Source organism: Stegostoma tigrinum, chromosome 5 (genome assembly GCF_030684315.1).
Source record: "Stegostoma tigrinum isolate sSteTig4 chromosome 5, sSteTig4.hap1, whole genome shotgun sequence".
Lineage (NCBI taxonomy): Eukaryota > Metazoa > Chordata > Chondrichthyes > Orectolobiformes > Stegostomatidae > Stegostoma > Stegostoma tigrinum.
Genome location: NC_081358.1, coordinates 121,922,834 through 121,947,694, shown reverse-complemented (window position 1 = coordinate 121,947,694; position 24,861 = coordinate 121,922,834). Strand labels below are relative to the sequence as shown.

The window sequence follows — 24,861 nt, the reverse complement described above, 5'->3', positions numbered from 1 at the left end:
AAGGGAGCTTAAGGTAAAGGTACCCTTAGGAGACAGTGACCATAATATGATAGAATTTACTCTGAAATTTGAGAGGGAGAAGACAGAATCAGAGGTAATGGTATTACAGCTGAATAAAGGCAACTACAAAGGCATGAGGGAGAAGCTGGACAGAACTGACTGGAAGATGAGCCTAGCAGGGAAGACAGTGAAACAGCAATGGCAGGAGTTTCTAGGAGTAATTCAGGAGTTCATTTCTAGGAAAAACAAGCATGGTACAGGGACGTTGAGGCAACCATGGGTGACTTGGGAAGTCAGGGATAGCATAAAAGCAAAAGAGAAAACATATAAAGTGGCAAAGGGCAGTGAGAAACCAGAGGATTTGGAAGCTTACCAAGGCCAACAGAGGGCAACAAAAAAAGAAATAAGGAGGGAGTAGATTAAATAAGAGGCAAGCTAGCCAGTAACATAAAAGAGGACTGTAAGAGTTTCTTTAGATATATAAAAGGCAAAAGTGGACATTGGACCACTGGAAAACGACACTCAAGAGACAGTAGTGGGGAACAAGGAAATAGCCGAGGAACTGAATAATTACTTAGCATCAGTCTTCACAATGGAATACACAAGTAATATCCCACAAATTTGAGAGAGTTGGGGGCAGAGGTGAGTATGGTGACCATCACCAAGAAGAAGGTGCTAGAGAAACTGAATGGCCTAAAGGTGGATCAACCACCAGGACCAGATGGACTACACCTCAGCGTTCTTAAGGAGGTAGCTAAAGAGATGGTGGAGGTATTAGTGGTGATCTTTCAGGAATCGCTAGAGTCAGGGGGTCTCCCAGAGGACTGGAAAAATCATAAACATGAGGCAAAAGACTGAAAATTACAGACCGATTAGCCTAACCTAAGTCGTGAGTAAGATTTGAGAGTCCATCGTGGAGGATGAGATTTCTGAATACTTTGAAGTGCATGGTTAAATAGGATAGATTGAGCATGATTTCATCAAGGGGAGGTCATTCCTGACAAATCTTTTCGAATGCGTTGAGAAATAACAAGCAGGTTAGACCAAGGAGGACCAATAGGTATTAGAGAGACATTAAGAAGGCCTTTGACAAGGTGCCGCACAAGAGGTTGCTGAGTAAGATAAAGCCATGATGTTAGAGGAAAGGTACTAGCATAGATAGAAGACTGGCTGTCTGGCAGAAAGCCGAGAGTAGGGATAAAAGGGTCTTCCTCAGGATGGCAGCCAATGACAAGTAAACTTATCACTTTATTCATTAATGATCTAGATGAAGGAACTGAGGGCATTCTGGAGAGGTTTGTAGACAGTAGGTAGAGGGATAGGTAGTATCATGGATGCAGGGAGGCTGCAGAAGGATTTGGACAGGTTAGGAGAGTGGGCAAAGAAGTGGCAGATGGTGTACAATGTGAGAAAGTGTGAGGTCATACACTTTAGTAAGAAGAATAGAGGCTTGGACTATTTTCTAAATGGGGTGAAAATTCAGAAGTCTGAAGTGCAAAGAGACTTGAGAGTTCTAGTCCAGTATTCTCTCAATGTAAACTTGGATGTCGAGTCAGTAGTTAGGAGGACAAATGCAATGTAGGCATTAATTTTGAGAGGACTTGAATATAAAAGCAGAGATATACTTCTGAGGCTCCGTGGGGCTCTAGTCAGCCACATTTGAAGTATTGTGCACAGTTTTGGGCCCCAATCTCAGGGGAGATGTGCTGGCTCTGCGGCAGGTTCAGAGGAGGTTCACGAGAATGGTCCCAGGATTGAAAAGCTTACCATGAGGAATTTTTAAGGATTCTGCGTCAATACTCAATGGAGTTTTGAAGGATGGTGGTAGAGGGGTGGCGATCTAATTGAAACTTACCGAAGAGTGAATGGCCTGGCCAAAGTGGATATTGGGAAGATTTTTCCATTGGTAGGAAAGAATAGGACCCGAGGGCACAGCCATGGAGTTGAGAGAAGACCTTTTAGAACAGAGATAAAGAAAAACTTCTTTAGCCAGACAGTGGTGAATCTATGGAATTCACTACCACAGAAGGCTTTGGAGGCCAGGTCGCTGAGTATATTTAAGACAGAGATAGATAGGTTCTTAATTGTCAAGGGTTAAAAAGCGGGTGAATGGGGTTGAGAAATTTATCAGCCATGATTGAATGGCAGACCAGTAAAAGCCATCCTACTCACACTTAATTCAATCACTGCTTCCCTTTCCTTCACTACGGTAAAAGGCAGTTCACAGTGCCACAGACAGGTGGAGGGGTGCCTGTCCTTACAAGAACAGATTGGAATCATTGAGTCATACGGCATACAAACAGACTTTTTGGCTTACTATATCTATGCTGACCAACAAATACCAAACTATACTAATCGTATTTACTCGCACTTGGTCCATAGCTCAGTATCCCTGGCATTTTAAGTGCTCATCCAGATGCTTCCTAAATGTTGCGAGTGTACCTGCCTTCTACCTCACTATCAACACCACGCAACAGAGGCAATGCCCTAGTGGTATTATCGCTGTACTGATAATCCGGAGACCCAGGTAATGTTCTAGGGGCCCGGATTCAAATCCGCTATGGCAGATGTGGAATTTGAATTCAATAAAAATTTGGAAGCCAAAGTGTGATGATGACCATGTGTTTATTGTCAGCTAAAGCCCATCTGGTTCACTAATGTCCTTTAGTGAAGGAAACTGCCATCTTTACCTGGTCTGGGCTATATGTGAGTCCAGACCCACAGGACTGTGGTTGACTCTTAACTGCCCTCTGGAAATTTAGAGATAGGCAATAAATTCTGGCCTAGCCAGTAACATCACATCCTATGAATGAATAAAGAAGAAAAAACCCTCCAGGTAGCATGTTCCATATTTCTACCACTGTCTAGGTAAAGATTACTTTTCTCAGATCTCCTCTAAACCAATTGCTCATTGTCTTAAACATTTTCGCCCGGTCTTAAACACATCTCCCATGGGGAAAAGATTCTCACAATCTACTTCTGGCTACGCCTCTCATAATTTTGTATACATCTGTCAGATACCCCTCTGCTTCCTCTGGTCCAGGAAAATAAAACAGTCTCTCCTCACAGCACGTGGCTCAGTGGTTAGCATTGCTGCCTCAGCACTAGGACCCAGGTTCGATTCCACCCTCTATGTGGAGTTTGCATAATCTCCCCATGGCTGTGTGGGTTTCTGCCGGGTGCTCCCCTTTACTGCCACAGTCCAAAGATGTGCAGGCTAGGTGGATTAGCTGTGCTAAATTGCGCATAATGTCCAGGGATGTCCAGGTTAGGTAGGTTAGCCATGGGGATTACATGGAGGATTACAGGGGTAGTAAAGGGGATGGGAATGGATCTGGGTGGGTTTCTCTTCAGAGGGTCAGTGTGAGCTTAATGGGCTGAATGGCCTGCTAGGAATTCTATTATCATAACTGAATCTGTTTGTCCCAGGCAGCATCCTGGTGAATTTCCTCTGCACCCTCTCCAGTGGGATAACATGGTGACCAGAACTGTACACAATATTGCATTTATGTATTATAAAGTTTAACAAGACTTCCTTGTTCCTATATTCCATGCCCTGGGTAATGAAGGCAAGCATCCTGCATGCGTTCTCCACCACCTATCTACCTGTACAGATATGTTGTGATCTATGGACTTGTACACCAAGGCATCTTTATTCCTCAGTACTCCCTGGGACCTACCAATCACTGTATACATCCTTCTCTTACCAGACCTTTCAAAGTACATCATTTTGCACTTGTCACGATTAAATCATGATAGCTCAATGGTTAGCACTGCTGCCTCACAGCACCAGGGACCTGGGTTCAATTCCACCCTCAGGTGACTGTCTGCGTGGAGTTTGCACATTCTCTGGGCACTCCAGTTTCCTCCCACAGTCCAAAGATGTGCCTGGTAGTTGGATTGGCCATGCTAAATTGCCCACAGTGTTCAGGGATGTGTAGCTTAGGTGGGTTATAGGGGGATGGTGTTAGGTCTGGGTGGGATGCTCCAAGTGTCGGTGTGGTCTTGTTGGGCCAAAGGGCCTCTTTCCACACTGTGGGGATTCTATGATTATATTCCATCTGCCATACTCTGCCCAATTTACCAGATAATCAATAACAGAATGCTGCCTGAAACCATCCTCCTCCCTATCAACAATGCCACCAATTTTTGTGTCATCTGCAAACTTACTGATAAGACCTTCTACATTTACAAACTGTTAATGTATATAACAAACAACAAGGATCCCTTAACCAATCCCTGGGTTGGACCACTCTTCACAGGCTTCCAATGCCAAAAATATTTCTTCACCATCGTTCTTAGTCCTTTGTTTGCAAGGCAATTTCAGATCCAGTATGGAGCTGGAGGAATACTGCAGGCCAGGCAGCATCAGAGGAGGAAAATTGATGTTTCGGATCAAGATCCTTCTTCTCCCAACCCAAAACGTCAACCTTCCTGCTCCGCTGATGCTGCCTGGCCTGCTGTGTTCCTCCAGCTCCACACTGTGTTATCTCCAAGTCCAGCATTGGCAGTTCTTACTATCTCTTCGGATCTAGTTTGCCAATTTGCCTTGGATCTTTTGGACCTGCCTTCCATGTGGGACCTTGTCAAAGGCCTTACTGAAGTCCGTGTATACCACATCAACTGCACTACCTCATCAATATATTCAGTCACCTTATTCAAAAAATTCAACTAAATTTGTCAGGTAGGATTAACCATTAACAAAGTTGTGTTATATATATCATGGCCCCAATAATCTCCTCCGTTGCCTCCCATAGCAGCCTCGGATTCATCTCATCAGGCCCTAGGGATTTATGCTCATTTGTGTCGGCGAAATATCTAATATCTTCTCCTTATTAATTTTAACATGTTTTAGAGCCTCACCATCCCAAATGAACTCCCCAGCCACAATGTCTTTCTCCTCTGTGAGTACAGGTGGTAAGTATTCATTTAAGACACCACCCACATCCTAACACTCCATACTGAGCTTGTTGATTTGGTCCAATAGGTCCCAATCTTTCCCAGCAATTCTCTTACTCTTAATATACTTATAACAAGCCTTGGGGTTTTTCCCTGACCCTAACAGTCAAAGATATTTTTTGCCCTTCTTTGCACACAATTTCTTTTTAAGCAACCCCTTACACATTCTATACTTTTGAAAGGTCTCTACTCTTTTTAATGCAGTGTACCTGATGTATGACCTTTTTACCAATCAAACTTACAATATACCTTGACATCCAGGGTTCCCTCAACTTGTTCCTTTCACTCTTAGAGGAAACACAAGCCCTGAATTCTCACTATACAATTTTGAAAAAAATCCCACTTTCCAAATGTAGACTTACATGCAAGTAGTTCTTCCAAGTCTATGTTTGCCAGATCCTGTTTAATGAATTTGAAATTGTCCTTCCCCCAATTGAAACACTTAGTGCTACACTATTCTTAGCCCTTTCCATAATAACTTTGAAACTTAGAATTACAGTCACTATTCCCAAAATGCTTGCTAACTGATATTTTACCAGTTTCATACCCAAATCCTGGTCAAGCACTACCCATTTCCTGTAGGCCTATCTACATAATGACACAAAAAGTTCTTCTGGGTACACTTTAAAAATTCCACTGTGTCTAATCTTTTCGCATTGAGACCATCCCAGTTAATATCAGCAAAGTTGAAGATTATACAGTTGTAATCCTGTTTCTCCCACACCTTTCTACAATGTGATTACATATCTGCTCCTCTTTCTCCCTCTGACTATTGGGAGACCTGCAGACTGATCCCAGAAAAGTAATTAGCCTTTTTTATTCGTCAGCTTTTGTGCTCCTAAGATGCTGCTTGGCCTGCAGTGTTCATCCAGCTCCACACTTTGTTATCTCCAGCATCTGCAGTTCCCATTATCTCTTGCCTTTTTTATTTCCACTTTTTATATTTTAATTCATATGATTGAATCATAGGATCCATATAGTGTGAAAGCAGGCCATTTGGCCCAATGAGTCTACACCAATCCTCCAGAAAAACATGCCACCCCCTTCCCCATCCCTGTAGTTCTCACCGTCCACACTACGGGCAATTTAGTACAATTATTCTACCTAAATTGCACATCTTTGAACTACGGGAAGAAAGCAGAGCACCTGGAGGAAATCCATGCAGACATGGGGAGAATGTGCAAACTCCACACGGACAGTCGCCCAAGGTTGAAATCGAACCAGAGTCACTGATGCTGTGCGGTACCGTGCTACCCTAGATAGTTATATTTTAATAATATTTTATTGTATTGATTTGTGTTATTTCTACATGACCTCATTTGAAGATTCTTCTGGAATTCCTCCCACATTACAGCAATGATAATTTCCTTTATCAATACTGTAATGCCCCCACCTCTCTTGCATGCTCCCCCGCCCCACAAAACATCTGGATACCAAGGGCACGTATGTCAGACTCCCTACTTATTGACTTTAGATCTGCCTTCAACATCATAATTCCAACCAAATCCATCTCTAAACTCCGGACAGCTAGGACTCTACTGTCCCTTCTGCAAATGGATTCTTGACTTCCTGATCTGCAGACTGCAATCAATAAGGGCAGGCAACAACATTCCTCCATGATAACTGTCAATCCTAAACAAGCAAGAACAAAGTTGAGAACAGAGTAGGGCTGACAAATTAAACTGCTCTTAATTCAATGCAAGAGGTCTAACAGCTAAGGCAGATGAACTCAGGGCACTGTATGGGAACATGGGACTGGGATATCATAGCAATTACAGAGACATCGCTCAGGGATGGACAGGACTGGCAGCTTAATGTTCCAGGATATAGATAGTACAGGAAGGATAGAAAGGGGGACAAGACGGAAGGGAGGGGGGGTGGCATTTTTGATTAGGGATAACAGTTCAGCGGTACTTAGGGAGGATATTGCTGAGAATATGTCCAGGAGAGTTATTTGGACGGACTGAAGAAAGAAAGTAGGATTGGACTATGGACCCCAGCCCCTCCAACCCCATAATCAGTGGGAAACTGATCAAGAAAATACTAAGGAGATCTCAGTTATTTGTAAGAATAATAGGGTGGTTATGGTAGGGAATTTTCACAATCCAAACAGAGACTGGGACTATCATTGTGTTAAAAGCTTTGATGGACAGGAATGTATGAAATGCATACTAGAAAAAATTCTGATTTAGTATGTGGATGTGCCTACTACAGAAGGTGCAAAATAAGACAGGGCAGGTGACTGAGGTGTCAGAGCACTTTTGGATCACTGGCCTTAATTCTATCCATTTTAAAATAGAGATGGAAAGGATAGGCTGGTTCTAAAAGGTGAATTTCTAAATGGGAGGAAGGCCAATTTTGAAGATATTAGACAAGAGCTTTCAAAAGTTGACGGGGTTGGGGGGGGGCGGGATAGTGAATGTTCACAGGTAAAGGGACAGCTGGAAGATGGGAAGCCTTCAAAAATGAGATAACAAGAGTCAAGGGGCAGTATATGCTGTTAGGGTGAAGGGCAAGACTGTTAAGTGTAGGAACTGCTGGATGACGAAGAAAATTGAGGTTTTGGTCAAGGAAAAGAAGGAAGCTTACCTCAAGTGCAGACAGCAGAGATTGAGTGAATCCTTGGCAGAGTACAAAGGCAGTATAAGCACAGTCAAGAGGGAAATCAGGAGAGTAAGAAGGGGATATGCTATAGCAAATATGCTTAAGGAGAATCCGTAGAGATTTTTTGATACATTAAGGGCAACAAGGTAAACTAGGGAGAGAGTAAGGACTCTTAAAAATCAGCAAGACTGCCTATATGTGGAACTGTAGGAGATGGGGCAGTTACTAAACGAGTACTTTGCAAGTATATAAAAGGGAAAATAATTGCTAAAATGAATGTTGATTCCTTGGAGGATGAGACTGGGGAGTTAATAATGGGGAGCACAGAAATGGTGGAGTCACTAAATCAATACTTTGTTTAAATTGGATAATTTCCATAATGAAAGCCAGTACACACACCTCTGCCCCTGACTCTTTGCTCCCCGTTACTACTTCTCCAGCCTCATTTTCCAGTAGTCCAATATCCACTCCTGCCTCTCTATTCCCTTTTAGCTATCTAAAAAATACTCTTGCAACCTTATTACTAGCTAGCTTACTCTTATATTTCATCTTTTCCCCCTTATTGCCTTTTTATTTATCCTCTGCTAATGCACAACTTAGCTTGCCACTTTTTAGCCCAACCCTGCACATCATGCATTTGGACATAAATCACCTCAGTGTCATAGCAGACTCGAGTGGTGCTGAACAGAAGTTTTTGAAGAGGTTTGACAAAGTTCACCTGAAAAGTTTATATTCATGAAGGGTTCAAAATTAGACAGTATGTTTTTAAACTCAGGCAGTAAATAGGAAACTCAAGCAAAATTTTCACACTAAGCCTAACAAACATGTGGAGCACATTACTGATGAATTCTATTGAAACAACCATAAATGGCTCTAAAGGACAACTAGATAAGTTTCTAAAGAAAGAAAGGATTGTAGGATTTGGTAGGCAGCCAAGAAGCCAGGTCAACTAAAAAGGAACAGGTTTGTTGGGCCAATCATCATTGCCAATAAAATGTCCTATGTTCCTCTAAGTATGGCACTAAGTGAAAACATTTTTAACACAAGTAAAAGTTGATGCAATGCTGAAAATTAATATGGGGCTGATGTATTACCACAAACCACTACATGTAACTAATATACTATGAAAGCAGAGCAGGTGAAATTTGCGAGCAAAAGTTTAGTCTGACTCTTAAATCTCTAAAATGAAAAACAAATAGAAACTAAATCTAACAAATCCTACAGTATCTGATTTCTTCATTTTAGACTTAGGCAATTGTTGAGTAAAATAATTCAACCTGACCTTGGCATACAGTAAAAGCTTCATGGAGAGACTCAGATCTTAGGGATTCCTTAGACAATGCCTATGCAATACAAAGAAATAGAAAACAGGTTCTCAATTGTGGCATTTAATAGGATTTTATCACAAACTCCATAAACTTATAATAACTGGTTCACAGCAAACAACTGACATCTGCCAGCTATCTGGATTGGTAAAAATCCATGGCATCAACCAGTGGTTGTTTCATCCTTCTGAGCTTCAGACAATAGTACGGAACGCAACATGCACTAGAATTCTATCCTCAAGGTGGGTTATCTTTGATTCTTTCAACTGTCCAGTATTATCTGGAAAAACAAACACACTTTTTTCATAACTAATGATTGCTGCATCAGTACCACTCGCCCTAAGCTACTACTAAAGTACGGTCACCAAGTGGTCACAGCAATATGATACACAGCAGAACCATTATCTTGATTGCAAACTCACATGATTTTTTACTTAATAAAAGAGGAATTACAGAAACCACACAATTCAAACCAAACATCTGACTCTTTTGTTTCTTCCTCTGAACTGTGCTCTTTTAATTGTAGCCAACTAATAACCACAACCTACTAGAAATATGTAGGCTTTTCTCTTTACTCCAATTGAAAGGGAGGTAACGAAAGACTCAATTAGCCATCACCTGAAAAATTAAGACAACAAATTCTACCCATCTGGAAATTGCAGATTTCCATACTTTCACCCTTGCACCCATCTGTTCTGCAGGCTTCATCTACTATATTAATCTAATAAATAATTATCTGGGCTTCCATCCAAAGACATATCCTGTGTTTCTTTATGAAAAACACCCATGTCTTATTTTATTCTGTTATGTTACTGTTCAGTTAGATTTTGTTTTATAGCTTTTTATGACTTCATTTGGTTCGATGTGAAAAGAAAAGACAACAATGATATGAGTGTTTTTCATATTTACATAAGTTAAGACCAGAACAATTTCACTGCCTTTCATATATTTTGGCTGCATCCTCTAGATCAAGAAAGAGCATCAATAGCAATCTGAACTGTAACTATAGGAAAAGGAACTAACAAGATTGTTGTACAGATGCCCACTGTTGAAAGGTCTCTTTCATCTACAAAAGGTTTCTCTTTCGCAGCTTCCATCATTCTGATTGCCGGGGAAGAAAACATATTTCCTTCAAAGGCTTGATACTGCTTCATATTTCATAAAAGTACCTGAACACATTTAATAAAACCGCATAAGTAATTATGAGACTGAATATTCATATTGGTACAAAATAACCTCAGCAGCAATGCATTGTGCAAAATAAAAATAAGCACAAAATACATTGAAAATAATGTCAGAAGTCAGGACTTTCACTAATGGTTACAAAATTTTCAGCACCATTCACAACTCCTCAGTTACTGAAGGAGTCCATGTTCAAATTAAGAAAAATTTGAACAATATCTAGAATTAGCGTTTGGAACATTTGCGCCATACAAGTGCTAGTAAATGACCTTTTCCATAAAGTGAACATTTAATCATCGTTCTTGAAATTCAATGGCTTTACTTTCGCCGAATCCCTCACTATGAAAATCCTGGGTATTGGCAGTGACAAGAAACTGAACTGGGCACTAGCCATTAAATATTATCGGCAGAAGGGCCCTGTTCCTGTGCTGTACTGGCTACAAGAGCAGGTCAGAGGAATCCTGCTTCAAATAACTCACTTCCTGGCTCCTCAAAGTCTGATCATCATCTACAAGGCACAAATCAGGAGTTCTTTCCACTCGCCAACATAGGTGCAGTTCCATCAACACTCAGCGAGTGTAAAAGACGAACCAGCTTGACTGGCACAATGTCTGCAAACATTCACTCTGATAGACAGCAGCTACACTGCAAAAATTCATTATGACTCCTCTGGTAGTACTTTCCAAACTTATTACCACTACCATCTAGAAGGCCAAGGGCAGCATATTCATGGGAACGCCACAGCCTACAAGTTCTCCTCCAAGTCATCCACTATTCTGACTGCTGTTTTTCACTGTTTCTGGAACTCCCTCTTGAATGACGTCGTGAGTGTACCAGTTAGACTGCAGTGGTTCAAGATGGCAGCTCACCACCACTTTCAAAAGCAATTAGGGGAGGGCAATAAACACCCAGCCAGTGGATCCCAATCCTCAGAATGAATAAAACAAAATTTTTGTTCCTATTTTCCGGAGCTTCAGTGGCTAGCTATTTCAAACAAAACAAAATCTAATGATATTCCATAACTAACTCTGAAGCAGATGAAATCTTCAATCAAAAAGGGATATGTTTTAAAATAAACTAATATGCCAACATGAAAAAGGAAATAACTCATGCACAGAATTATTCCTTCAATATTTCTCTTGTACACATTATTTCAGTTGTTGAGTATATTATACACAACATATGTTGCATTTTAAGTCACAGTGTACAAGTACATATTCCAATAAAGGGCAACTGTACAATTGAGAAATAACTGAAAGGAACATTCAATATGTCTTCAAGACCACTGGATTCCAGTAAAACAGCCTGTGAATTCAGCTGCAATTTTTGTGGTACAATGAGGCTTAAATCAGAACTCAAAAAACATGCCTTAAAGCAAATTATACGTGCTGGATAATTGAAACAAAAGAGAATGTGGGAAAACTCAGCAGATCTGACAGCATCTGTGGAGAGAGAAATAGCGTTAACATTTCAAGTCCAATATACTTTTCATTGCTTCTGATACTTAAGATTGTTGCCAAATCTGTTGGGTATTTCCAGCGCTTCTGTTTATATTAAAAACACAACATTCTGGAAATGGTTATTGCAAAAGTACTTGTTCATACAGATGCCAGCTCTTCCCTGTAAAAATACTTGAGGCTATGCCTTCTATTTGAGTGAGCGAGTGAGTGAGTGTGAATGAATGAAAGAAACAATTAGGGTACGTCGATTACCTGTATTTATGTAGGATCAAGTGAATACGAATCTGTTCCTCAATTCTTCCACCATTCAATTAGATTCTATTATGTCTGTAACACAATTCCATTTACCTTTGTTTGCTCCATAAGCCTTCGCATTCTTACCAAAAACATATCTGTTTTAAATTTTTGAAACTCAACAAATATTTTATTAAGGCACACTTTCACATGTCCTCTTCAATTTATGGTGAAAAATAGCTTTCTAACATGACCCCGAGCAGCCCAGATTAAATGTTCCTCCCAACAGCTTGAAGGAGTGTCTCTCGTATTTAACATATTGAATACTGCAATCACCTTACACTAAAGTTATCTTCAAAACACAAATAAATAATTGCCCAGTTTATGTGACCTATCCTCATAATTTATCCCTATAATCCCAAACTGACGTTTGTGACTCAGCACTTTAGAAGAATGGTCTAATTAAGAAACATAATTCTTAAGTGACTTAAGGAATCTAGAACAGGTGTGGAAGGATCAGAAGGTGGAGGCTTTTGCTAACTTCAAGGTTATGATTTCTTTGAATGTATTCAGTGATAGAAAATTCAAGGTACAGGCAATGGATTTACATGTACAAAGCAAAACGAGATACAGGGATAATATAGGAAGATGGAGTCAAGATAGAATATCAATCATGATTTTATTTAATGGCAGCATTGGCTTGAAGGTCAAGGCGACCACTCCAATCCTATTTATTAAGAGGGACTGCATCAAGTGCCTACTGAAAATCCAAAAAAGTAACATCCATTAAAATTCCTTTACATAATATATATAGGACCTCCTCAAAAAAAAACTGGGTTAGTTAACTACGATTTACCCTTCATAAATCTATGCTGCATTTTGGACTGTGGTGGGAGAATCCAAAACAAGGGTAATGAAACTGAGCTAATCAATTACCTCAAAATATAGCATCCTCTAGTGTCAAATGATTATAACACGTCAGAGGTTCACATTGTGATAAAAGCTCATCATACATTATAAATTGGAAGTTTGGATTTAAAGTGGAGTAATAATGCCTAGTTTAAAATTTCATGTGCATTTCTTTATGCTTTGCTTAGCTTAGTCTACTTACCTGATGTTAGATGTGAGTTTGTCCAGCACGGAGGAGACTGTCGTTGATGACATCGAGCTGGCACAGAGAGGGAAGCTCAACATGACAGCAAGAGCAGGAATAGGAAGCCTGGGGCGGCCAGCACTGGCAGGAACAGGGTGCAAGATGGCAGGAGCAGACAGCCCAGGGCAGCAGCAGGAGCAAGGTTGAGCCCTGAGCCGGGGAAGTCAAGTCCTTGTGAAGAGCGCGAGCCCAGCATGGCTAGGCACTTATGGACTATGGTGCTGAACTTTAAACTGTGTTTCTTTGTTATTCAACTTTTTAAGGAGGACAGCTCTATTTAACTTTTTAACCTTGCTTCTTTATTTTCCCGCTTTGTACATAAGATTCTCAACCTTGGTACCTTTGTACGTAAGATGGCACCATAAGTGGCAACTTGTAAATTTTTCACTATACTCAAATGAGTACGTGTGACAATAATCCTAATTCTAATTCTAAAAGAGGAGAGACATGGTTTTAGTTAGGTTTGCTCTTAAAGTGGTACCAGTCTGTTGATACGCGCATTTTTAATGAGGGTTTGCAATTTTATTGCTGGAGGTGTACAGTTCAATTAGAAACAGGGAGAAAAAAAAATAAAAGCTATTGCCTCACAAGAGGAACGTAGTGTCATAAAAAGAAAGAATTATCCAGAAGATCAGGAAAATATGCAGGTTCAGTCAGGACAAAAAGGTGATGTTTGTTTAACAGTTTCCAAAAAAATCAAGGCTTCATAAAATGTCCTGAGAGGCTTAACAGAAAAACATCCAGAAACAGAAAACTTCTGGAGACTGAGGGTATTGAAAACCCTTGTGCTTGCTCTCAAAGTGCTTAAACATCAGGAAGAAGAAAGCTCCAGAAACCAGCTGCAGCTGTGCCAACTAAGTTAGTAACTTTAAAATGGAGATAAGGGTGACCCTTCACTGAGATTTGGGCATATGGAAAGAACAGGAAAGTACAGTTGAGGACTATCTTATCAGCCAAAGTTAATTGATTGGTGGAACAAATTCAATGGACTAACTAGCATGCCTCCTCTCATACACTTTGTGGTAGATAAGAGGGCAGACACTTGAAGAGATGTTCCATAATTCTCAATAAAAAAAATGTATTCCACTGAGAGAGAAAAATTCTGCAAGAAAAATGTATCACCTGTGGCTAACTAAGGGATTTAAGGATGGTATCAAATGAAAGAAAAGGCATATAATGCTGCAAGGACTAGAGGTATGCCAGAAGATTGGGAACACTTTAGAAAGCGGCAACAAATCACTAAAAACAAAGGAAAAAAACTGGAGTAAATCAGACTAAATAAAAAAATCAAAACAATACATTATAGGGGCGGCACGGTGGCTCAGTGGTTAGCACTGCAGCCTCACAGCACCAGAGACCTGAGTTCAATTCTAGCCTCGGGTAACAGTCTGTGCGGCGTGTGCACATTCTCCCCATGTCTGTGTGGGCTTCCCCTGGGTGCTCCGGTTTCGACCCACAGTCCAAAGATGTGCAGGTTAGGTGGATTGGCCATGCTAAATTGCCCTTAGTGTTCAGGGGTCTGTGCGTTATAGGGGGATGGGATGCTCCAAGGTGCGGTGTGGACTTGTTGGGCCGAAGGGCCTGTTTCCACACTGTAGGGAATCTAATCTAATCTTAAGAGTTTCTATAAATATACAAAAAGTAAAACAGTTACTAAAGCAAATATTGGTCCTTCAGAAGCTGAGACTGGAGAATTAATAATGGGATATAAAGGGAATGGCAGAGTCTTTGAAAAAGAGGAAGGGAGAAAATATTCACGGTCACTAGAGAAAAGTTACTGAGAAAACTCATGGAGTTACAAGTTGTTGAGTCCCTTGAATCTAAGGGTTCTGTGGCTGCAGAGATAGTGGATGCATTCACTGTAATCTACTAAAAATTAGCCAGACTCAGGAAATCTAAGTTGACGGCAAAGCCTCAAATGCATCCCCGCAATTTACAAATAGAGTTAGAGAACAGGAAACTGTAGACAATTACTCTAATACTTGTTATGATGACAATGCTTAAATCCATTACTAAGAAAATACAATCAGATATTTAAAAGTCAAAAATCAAAAACGCTGATGATATAATTTAAATCGGTAGAAATAACCATTTTTACTGAATAATTTGCAATGTTACTGATCTGCACTGACTAGTCACTTTTCCTTATGAAAGGGAAATATCTTTTCGAAAATTTATTAAGGTTTGTTCAGAGGGACCACACAGGGCAAATTAAGATAAACCAGAAAATGTGAATAGCTTTATTTACTGGAACTGCAACGAGGGGTATAGACATCGCACACACACAGTACCTGTGATGTCACTGCCAGAAAACCCAAGGGGTAACTTACTGCAAGAACTGGACATCTGAAATACTAAGTGATATAAAGATGTTTTAGCAAGAGCAGCAGCATTGACATATGCTTTCATCAAATGTTTTTCTGATGTGTAGAGTCTTGAATATTACGCAATCTTGTTTTATCAGGTTAGAACCACAATTAAGGATTGCAGATTTCAGATAATACTGAACCCCAAAACATGCTTAAGAACCCTGGAATCATGGCTGCAAATATGCTCACCATCCCACCTCCTTCCCCAATGACCATTCCATTCCTGAACGTTCAGAGTCTCCTTCCCTATCCATCTTCTATTTTGGTAGGAAATATGAACTAGCAGAGCACTGTATAAATGGTGATAGATTGGGAAATCCTAATGTACAAAGAGTCTGGGTGACACTGTATACTGATTACTGAAAGTATGCATGCAAGTGCAGCAAGCAGTTAGGAAGGCAAATAGTATATTGCTCTTCATTGCAAGAGGGTTTGGACTGCAGAAGCAAGGAAGTCTTATAGCAGTCTCTCATCTCATTACAGGGCCTTAGCAAGACCATACATGAAGAATTTATTAGGTGCAGTTTTGGTCTCATTACTAAAGAAAATACATGTCATTGATGGAGTGCAGTGAAGATTCACCAGATGAAAGCAGATTTGTCTTATGAGGACAGATCAGTTGAATGGGCCTATATTCACTGGAACAAAAAAAAGTTGCTGGAAAAGCTCAGCAGGTGTGGCAGGACCTGTGCAGGAAAAAAATAGTTAATGTTTTGGATCCAGTGACCCTTCCTTAGAACCCCTACTTTCAGTTTTTATATACACCTGAGTTGGGCAGAATGAGGGGACTGCATTGAAACATATATAGTTCTGTCAGGACTGGGCAAGGTGGGCGCAGGGATGATGTTTCATGTGGTCAAGGAAGTCCAAAACAAGAGGTCACAAGGGGCAACAAAATGATTGAAGGCAGACAAGTCACCAGGACCTGATGGCCTTCATGCCAAGGTTTTAAAGGAAGTAGCTGCAGAGACAGTGGAGGCATTGATCAAAATATTCCAAAACTCACTCAATTCTGGAGGACTCGAGAGAATTGAAAACTGTTAATGCGATGCTACTCATCAAGGAGGGAAACAGAAAGCAGGAAACAGTTAGCCTAACATCTGTCACTTGGAAATGCAAGGGTCCATTATTTAGGAAGATATGACAGGACATTTAGAAAAGTGGAGCTCTATCAAACAATGCCAAGATAGTTTTGTTAAAGTGAAATTGTGCTTGACAAGTTTTGTACAGATCTTTGAGGATATAACAAGCAGAGGTGACAAAGATGGATGTAGTGTATTTGGATTTCCAGAATGCATTCAACAAGGTGCCACATTAAAGGTTACCTGGATAAGATAAGAGCTTAAAGTATTAGGAGTAATGTAGGAGCATATATCAAGGATTGGCTAACACGCAGAAGACAGAAATGGTACTTTTTAGGTTGGAAATAAGTATACAGCTTCAATTACTTACCAAATATGCAAGTGACTTGGAAGTGCGGGGGGGGGGGGGGTGGGCGCGGGTGGAGGAGGTCAGAGTATAATAGGTTTACCTATCAAACAGTTTAGGCCTTTATTCATTACAGCTTAGAAAAATAGTGAGTGTTACTTTAAAGCCTCATTCAGGGACCATGGCCTTGCTAGCTGGCCAGCATTTAGTACCCATCATTAGTTGCCCTTGAGAAGGTGGTTGTGAGCTGCCTTCTTGAACTGCTGCAGTCCATGCACTCTAGGTAGATCCACAATGCCCTTAGGGAGGGAATTCCACGAATTTGCCCCAGTGCCACTTAAAAAACAATAATATACTTCCAACTACGGATCATTCGGGAGGCAGAGGGGGTAATTGAGAGGAGTTATCGGGAGTTGGTCACTCCTAAGGCTCAGGACGAGGATAGATGGGTTACAGTTAGGGGGAGGAAAGGGGACAGACAGACAGTGCAGAGATCCCCTGTGGGCATTCCCCTCAGCAATAAGTATACCGTTTTGGATACTGCTGGGGGGGATGACCTACCAGAGGAAAGCCATAGTAGTCAGTTCTCTGGCACTGAGCCTGACACTGTGGCAAAGAAGGGAAGGGGGCAGAATAGAAAAGTACTCGTGGTAGGGGACTCAATAGTTAGGGGAATCGACAGGAGATTTTGTGGGCAAGATCGGGATTCCCGGAAGGTATGTTGCCTCCCTGGTGCCAGGGTCCGGGACGTCTCCGATCGGGTGTATAAAGTTCTAAAAGGGGAGGGCGAACAGCCAGAAATCGTGTTACATATTGGCACAAATGATATCGCCAGAAATAGGTTTGAGGATATAAAAAGTGATTTCAGGGAGTTAGGATGGAAGCTGCAGAGCAGGACGAACAGAGTAGTGTTCTCTGGTTTACTACCGGTGCCACGAGATAGCGAGGTGAGGAACAGGGAGCGGGCGCAGCTGAACACGTGGCTACGCAGCTGGTGTAGGAGGGAGGGCTTCAGATATGTTGATAATTGGGATGCCTTCTGGGGAAGGTGGGACCTGTACAAGAAGGACGGGTTGCATCTGAACTGGAAGGGGACCAATGTCCTGGGTGGGAGGTTTGCTCGAGTAGTTCGAGAGGGTTTAAACTAGTATGGCAGGGGGGTGGGAACCTGAGCTGTATACGAGAGGTGAGCGTTGATGCAGGTGAGGCAGTAGCAAGAGGTAGACCAGCTAGTGGGAAGGATTTTCCTGGGAAGGAACCAAGGGATCGGTTAAAGTGTGTTTGCTTTAATGCAAGGAGTATCAGGAATAAAAGTGATGAACTTAGAGCATGGATCAGTACCTGGTGCTATGATGTTGTGGCCATAACAGAGACATGGGTTTCTCATGGGCAGGAATGGTTGCTGGATGTTCCAGGGTTTAGAACATTTAAAAAGAATAGGGAGGGGGGAAAAAGAGGAGGGGGTGTAGTGCTACTAATCAGAGAGGGTATCACAGCTACAGAAGCTTCCATTGTCGAGGAAGATCTGCCTACTGAGTCAGTATGGGTGGAAATTAGGAACAGCAAGGGAGTAGTCACCTCGTTAGGGGTTTACTACAGGCCCCCCAATAGCAGCAGGGAGATTGAAGAAAGCATAGGTCGACAGATTTTGGAAAAGTGTGCACGCAGTAGGGTTGTTGTAATGGGTGACTTTAACTTTCCTAATATTGATTGGAACCTCCTTCGAGCAGAAGATTTGAATGGAGCTGTTTTTGTAAGGTGTGTTCAGGAGGGTTTCCTAACGCAGTACGTTGACAGGCCGACGAGGGGAGAGGCCATTCGAGACTTGGTGCTCGGAAATGAGCCGGGGCAGGTATCAGATCTTGTGGTGGGAGAGCATTTTGGTGATAGTGACCATAACTGCCTCACATTCTACATAGCTATGGAGAAGGAGAGGATTAGGCAGAATGGGAGGATATTTAATTGGGGAAGAGGAAACTATGATGCGATTAGACATGAGTTAGGAAGCATGGACTGGGAGCAGTTGTTCCATGGTAAGGGAACTATAGACATGTGGAGACTGTTTAAGGAACAGTTGTTGGGAGTGATGAGTAAATATGTCCCTCTGAGACAGGCAAGAAGGGGTAAGATTAAGGAACCTTGGATGACGAGAGCGGTGGAGCTTCTAGTGAAAAGGAAGAAGGTAGCTTACATAAGGTGGACGAAGGTAGGGTCAAGTTCAGCTAGAGAGGATTACATGCAGGCAAGGAAGGAGCTCAAAAATGGTCTGAGGAGAGCCAGGAGGGGGCACGAGAAAGGCTTGGCAGAACGGATTAGAGAGAACACAAAGGCATTTTACACTTACGTGAGGAATAAGAGAATGGTCAAAGAAAGAGTAGGGCCGATCAGGGATAGCATAGAGAACTTGTGTGTGGAGCCTGAGGAGGTAGGGGAAGCCCTAAATGAGTTTTTTGCTTCTGTCTTTACGAAAGAAACCAACTTTGTAGTGAATGAAACCTTTGAAGAGCAGGTGTGCATGCTGGAATGGATAGAGATAGACGAAGCTGATGTGCTGAAAATTTTGTCAAACATTAAGATTGACAAGTCGCCAGGCCCGGATCAGATTTGTCCTCGGCTGCTTTGGGAAGCGAGAAATGCAATTGCTTCGCCACTTGCGAAGATCTTTGCATCCTCGCTCTCCACTGGAGTCGTACCTGAGGACTGGAGAGAGGCAAATGTAATTCCTCTCTTCAAGAAAGGAAATAGGGAAATCCCCGGCAATTATAGACCGGTAAGTCTCACGTCTGTCGTCTGCAAGGTGTTAGAAAGGATTCTGAGGGATAAGATTTATGACCATCTGGAAGAGCATGGCTTGATCAAATACAGTCAACACGGCTTTGTGAGGGGTAGGTCATGCCTTACAAACCTTATCGAGTTTTTTGAGGATGTGACTAGAAAGGTTGATGAGGGTCGAGCTGTGGATGTGGTGTATATGGACTTCAGTGAGGCATTTGATAAGGTTCCCCATGGTAGGCTCATTCAGAAGGTCAGGAGGAATGGGATACAGGGGAACTTAGCTGCTTGGATACAGAATTGGCTGGCCAACAGAAGACAGCGAGTGGTAGTAGAAGGAAAATATTCTGCCTGGAAGTCAGTGGTGAGTGGAGTTCCACAGGGCTCTGTCCTTGGGCCTCTACTGTTTGTAATTTTTATTAATGACTTGGACGAGGGAATTGAAGGATGGGTCAGCAAGTTTGCAGACGACACAAAGGTCGGAGGTGTCGTTGACAGTGTAGAGGGCTGTTGTAGGCTGCAGCGGGACATTGACAGGATGCAGAGATGGGCTGAGAGGTGGCAGATGGAGTTCAACCTGGATAAATGCGAGGTGATGCATTTTGGAAGGTCGAATTTGAAAGCTGAGTACTGGATTAAGGATAGGATTCTTGGCAGCGTGGAGGAACAGAGGGATCTTGGTGTGCAGATACACAGATCCCTTAAAATGGCCACCCAAGTGGACAGGGTTGTTAAGAAAGCATATGGTGTTTTGGCTTTCATTAACAGGGGGATTGAGTTTAAGAGTCGTGAGATCTTGTTGCAGCTCTATAAAACTTTGGTTAGACCGCACTTGGGATACTGCGTCCAGTTCTGGGCGCCCTATTATAGGAAAGATGTGGATGCTTTGGAGAGGGTTCAGAGGAGGTTTACCAGGATGCTGCCTGGACTGGAGGGCTTATCTTATGAAGAGAGGTTGACTGAGCTCGGTCTCTTTTCATTGGAGAAAAGGAGGAGGAGAGGGGACCTAATTGAGGTATACAAGATAATGAGAGGCAGAGATAGAGTTGATAGCCAGAGACTATTTCCCAGGGCAGAAATGGCTAGCACGAGGGGTCATAGTTTTAAGCTGGTTGGTGGAAAGTATCGAGGGGATGTCAGAGGCAGGTTCTTTACGCAGAGAGTTGTGAGAGCATGGAATGCGTTGCCAGCAGCAGTTGTGGAAGCAAGGTCATTGGGGTCATTTAAGAGACTGTTGGACATGTATATGGTCACAGAAATTTGAGGGTGCTTACATGAGGATCAATGGTCGGCACAACATTGTGGGCTGAAGGGCCTGTTCTGTGCTGTACTGTTCTATGTTCTATGTTCTATGTTCTAAGTCTGGATGGTGAGTGGCTTGAAGGGGAGCTTGCAAATGACGGTATCTCCATATATCTGCTGCCATTGTTCTTCTCAACAGTAGCTGTCATTCATTTGCAAAGTGCTGTCCATGGAGTCTTAAGGAATTTCTGCAGTTCATGCTGCAGATGGCATATACTGCTGCTGAGTGTCAGTGGCAAAGGGACTGAATGTTTGTGCGTGTGGTTCTAACCAAGCCAGCTGCTTTATCTTCAAAATTGTCAAAAGGTGCGTTACTCACTGCAAGACCCCTAGCCTCTGACCTGCTCTTGTTGAAAGATGCAAGATTCTTAGGGCACTTGACAGGATAGATTACGAGGTCTTTTGACTAGTGTGGGGGCATGGTGATCTCAAACTAAGGGACATAGTTACAAAATAAGGGGCTATAAGAGCTTAGCACACAGTATTGGGTAGAAATATTAGACCAGCCATGATCATGTCAAATGGCAGATAAGCCATGTAGTCTTTTCTTACTCACTACACTTTCATGCCTCCAAATACTCTATCTCACTGCAGGTAAGTCATCAATCCACAATCTTTGGGAAATCTTCAGAGGATCTACTTGCCTCATACTTCAACCTTTCCCAGTGGTTGCTCAATCTTGCATTATGATTCTCCAGATGCATCTGAGAGAAGGCACCACCAACTTTTTTCTGATGTTTCCATCAGTGTCGTGTTTCACTGTGCTTTTACATGGGTACTTTGGGTCTTGACACAGGCTCAGGCCAGACTTCTTAGTCATGGTGAAACAATGTTTGTTGCTGCATTGTACATAATGGTAACACTGCCAACCTCATAGGTTCATCCACACCAAGCTCCATCACCACAGGACGTTTGAGTAGTTTCACAGATTGGCATTCTCAGTCAGGTTGTTGTTGTTCCATACTTCCTTATTCAACATTTCATCATACCTACTTTTGAGATCCTTATGTTCAGTTCACTATCAAGTGATAGAGCGCTGGCAACTTTAGAGCATAGAAATGTGAAGCAACTAACAAAGTCCAGGGTCACATAATCCATTTAACCTGTCAATAGAGTCCATGAATGTGCAGGCTAGATGGATTAGCAGAATCAAATCTGGCACCCACAAGAAAACAAAATCTCAAGGGATTCAAATAGTAAATATATGCTTAGTATAAAACACGTGAAATACAGGTATAAAGTTTCCTGTTTTATCATTTTATAAACATGAAAATCAATTTATTCTATTTGATTCAGTTGGTTTGTCAACAGCAAGGACGGAAGAAAAGGTAGAGAATAGTGGTAATTAAAAAGCAAAATATTGTGATTTGGAAGCTTGAAAAATATAGAAAGTACTAGAAATACTCAACAGGCCTAGGAGCAGTTAACGTTAAGTCAAATTTGACTTCTTTAAGTCTGTCAAGATGTCTTGTAGAAAAGGAAAGAGCCCAGTAATTGTGTGATTGCTGACATCTGCTTTGCTCAAAATAAACCAGCTCTCTTTATCTGCTACTGAAAGATGTCTCATTCCACATAACATCAAATTGTTGAGAACATTTTTCCAGGCAGCTCTAAAATGGAAATTACACATCCATTCTATTGTTAAATGAGTTAATATTGATCCATACATGTTTCAGAAACCAAAATAGCATCTTCTCTCAAGCAAAGATCTTGTGAGATAAATCAAAGAACTGCGGATGTTGAAAATCTGAAACACAAACAGAAACTACTGGAGAAACTCAGCAAGTCTGACAGCACCTATAGAGAAAGAAACAGTTCACATTTCAAGTCCAGTGACCCTTCATCAGATCTGAATGCAGGTTGGAAAGGTGCTATGGGCCAGACCAAACCCCCTCCAAATGTATCAAGGTCACAGCCTAGAGCCTAGCTTCTATATTATTTGAAAGGAAAGTGTAAGGTGCTGTGTACCAGATGTAACTCAATTGGCTACGCTAGTCAGCTTTAAGCAAAACATACTTTACCTTATTCTATAATTAATTAAAATACAAACAAAAAATAATTGGAATCACAACTCTATTGGAAAACTTAACAGAATAACGGATTATTAAACTACTAAACAGCAACTGTTCCAATATAGTAACATTCCACCAACACACACTGAGTAAGGGCAAATTTTGTAAAATAGATTGTTTCTCATACAATTCTCACAGTTTTTAAGCTGCAACAGGGAGAGGAATAACAGCATCCACATCCAACTTCAAGACCTCAGTAGTTCTGTCAGAGCCTGATGTACCTATTCATGCTGTTCCTATTGTTTTAACTTTTTAAAATAAAAACCTGAGGCCTCACAAGCTGTTTACTTTATTGGCTTGGAGTAGACTGCTCTGTCGCAACCTCTCTTCATTAAAACAAAGGACAAAAGTCATCTTTTAAAGCCATAGCATCATCAAAAAGGGCAGTTTACATGCTGATGTAAGGGATGGGATAGGGGACAGAGTGAACAAAATACATGAAGACAGTGCTGAGAGAGAACATAAAAGATGGTAAACAAAGTGATTGCTGATGATCAGCCGAGATGGAGATAAATACTTGGGAGGGTGCTAACAAGAAGTGTGTATAGTTTGAAATGGGTTGGCTGTGCTGGGAGCAAACCGTACAAAACAGGACCTAAGCACACAGGGGTGCTCACATTCTTTAATTATTAAACTCAAATGTTGAGTCCTGAAGGCTGTAAACTACCACAGCGGAAGATGAGGTGCTGTTCCTTCACCCTTTCTTCAGTTTTGCTGGAGCACGTAGTAGTCCTGAGATCACAATGTTAGAACTGGAACACATGCGTTGAAATGGCAGGCAACTGAAAGCTCTGGAAGGATCTTGTAAGCACTTACAAATGGTAAAGTAGAATCACAAAGCAGCAATGTAAAGCGTGTGGAAGTTTTCAGAAAAGGCTGCAGAATCATTCTTGGAACACACTTCAGCAAATGGAACAGGAGAAGGCAAATACACTTAAAGGTACCATGGTAAAGGGAGACTCAGGGATTCGGGTATGTATTCAGGGAAGTTACTTAGAGTGATTTAGACAAACAATAAAGATGTATTTCAGGAATAGCGAGATAAGCACACAGGAGAGAAAGGAATAGAAAGGTATTCTGATTGTATGAGATTTAACAGAATGGGAGGAGGTTTGAGTGAAGGTAAAATACCAACAAAGTCTACTGAGCTGAACAACCTGCAATATCACCCACACCAATTTAGTGATAAAATGTAAAAAATAGAAAAATGCACTCAACCTGAAAATTATGGCAATACAATTTTACGCAAAAATGCACTAGTTGAAGTAGCAGTTGGAGACACTTAATTAAGGACATCTAGAACAGATTTACAAAAGGCAAAGGTAAGATTCTTAGCAGTGTAGATGAGCAGAGAGATCTCGGTGTTCATGTACACAGATCCTTGAAAGTTGCCACCCAGGTTGACAGGGCTGTTAAGAAGGCGTACAGTGTTTTAGCTTTTATTAATAGAGGGATCGAGTTCCAGAACCAAGAGGTTATGGAGAAGCTGTACAAAACTCTGGTGCGGCCGCACTTCGAGTATTGCGTACAGTTCTGGTCACCGCATTAGAAGAAGGATGTGGAAGCTTTGGAAAGGGTGCAGAGGAGATTTACTAGGATGTTGCCTCGTATGGAGGGAAGGTCTTACGAGGAAAGGCTCAGGGACTTGAGGCTGTTTTCATTAGAGAGAAGAAGGTTGAGAGGTGACTTAATTGAGACATATAAAATAATCAGAGGGTTGGATAGGGTGGATAAGGAGATCCTTTTTCCTAGGATGGTGACAGCGAGCACGAGGGGGAATAGCTTTAAATTGAGGGGTGAAAGATATAGGACAGATGTCAGAGGTAGTTTCTTTACTCAGAGAGTAGTAAGGGAATGGAACGCTTTGCCTGCAACGGTAGTAGATTCGCCAACTTTAGGTACATTTAAGTCGTCATTGGACAAGCATATGGACGTGCATGGAATAGTGTACGTTAGATGGGCTTCAGATTGGTATGACAGGTCGGCACAACATCGAAGGCC

The 24,861-nt window shown here is 41.6% G+C and overlaps 1 protein-coding gene across 4 annotated transcripts in view; it reads right to left on the bottom strand.

Annotated features, from left to right (window-relative positions):
- Nucleotides 1-24,861, bottom strand: part of stk3 (serine/threonine kinase 3 (STE20 homolog, yeast)) — a 384,923-nt gene that overhangs the window by 357,115 nt on the left and 2,947 nt on the right. Inside the window, exon 2 of one of the 4 annotated variants that reach the window (XM_059646254.1) lies at nt 8,846-8,906. The exons of the other annotated variants lie outside the window; for them this stretch is intronic. Coding sequence (XP_059502237.1) covers nt 8,846-8,853 — 8 coding nt within the window. The 5' untranslated portion in view covers nt 8,854-8,906. The remainder of the gene's footprint in view (nt 1-8,845; nt 8,907-24,861) is intronic. 4 annotated transcript variants of the gene reach the window in all.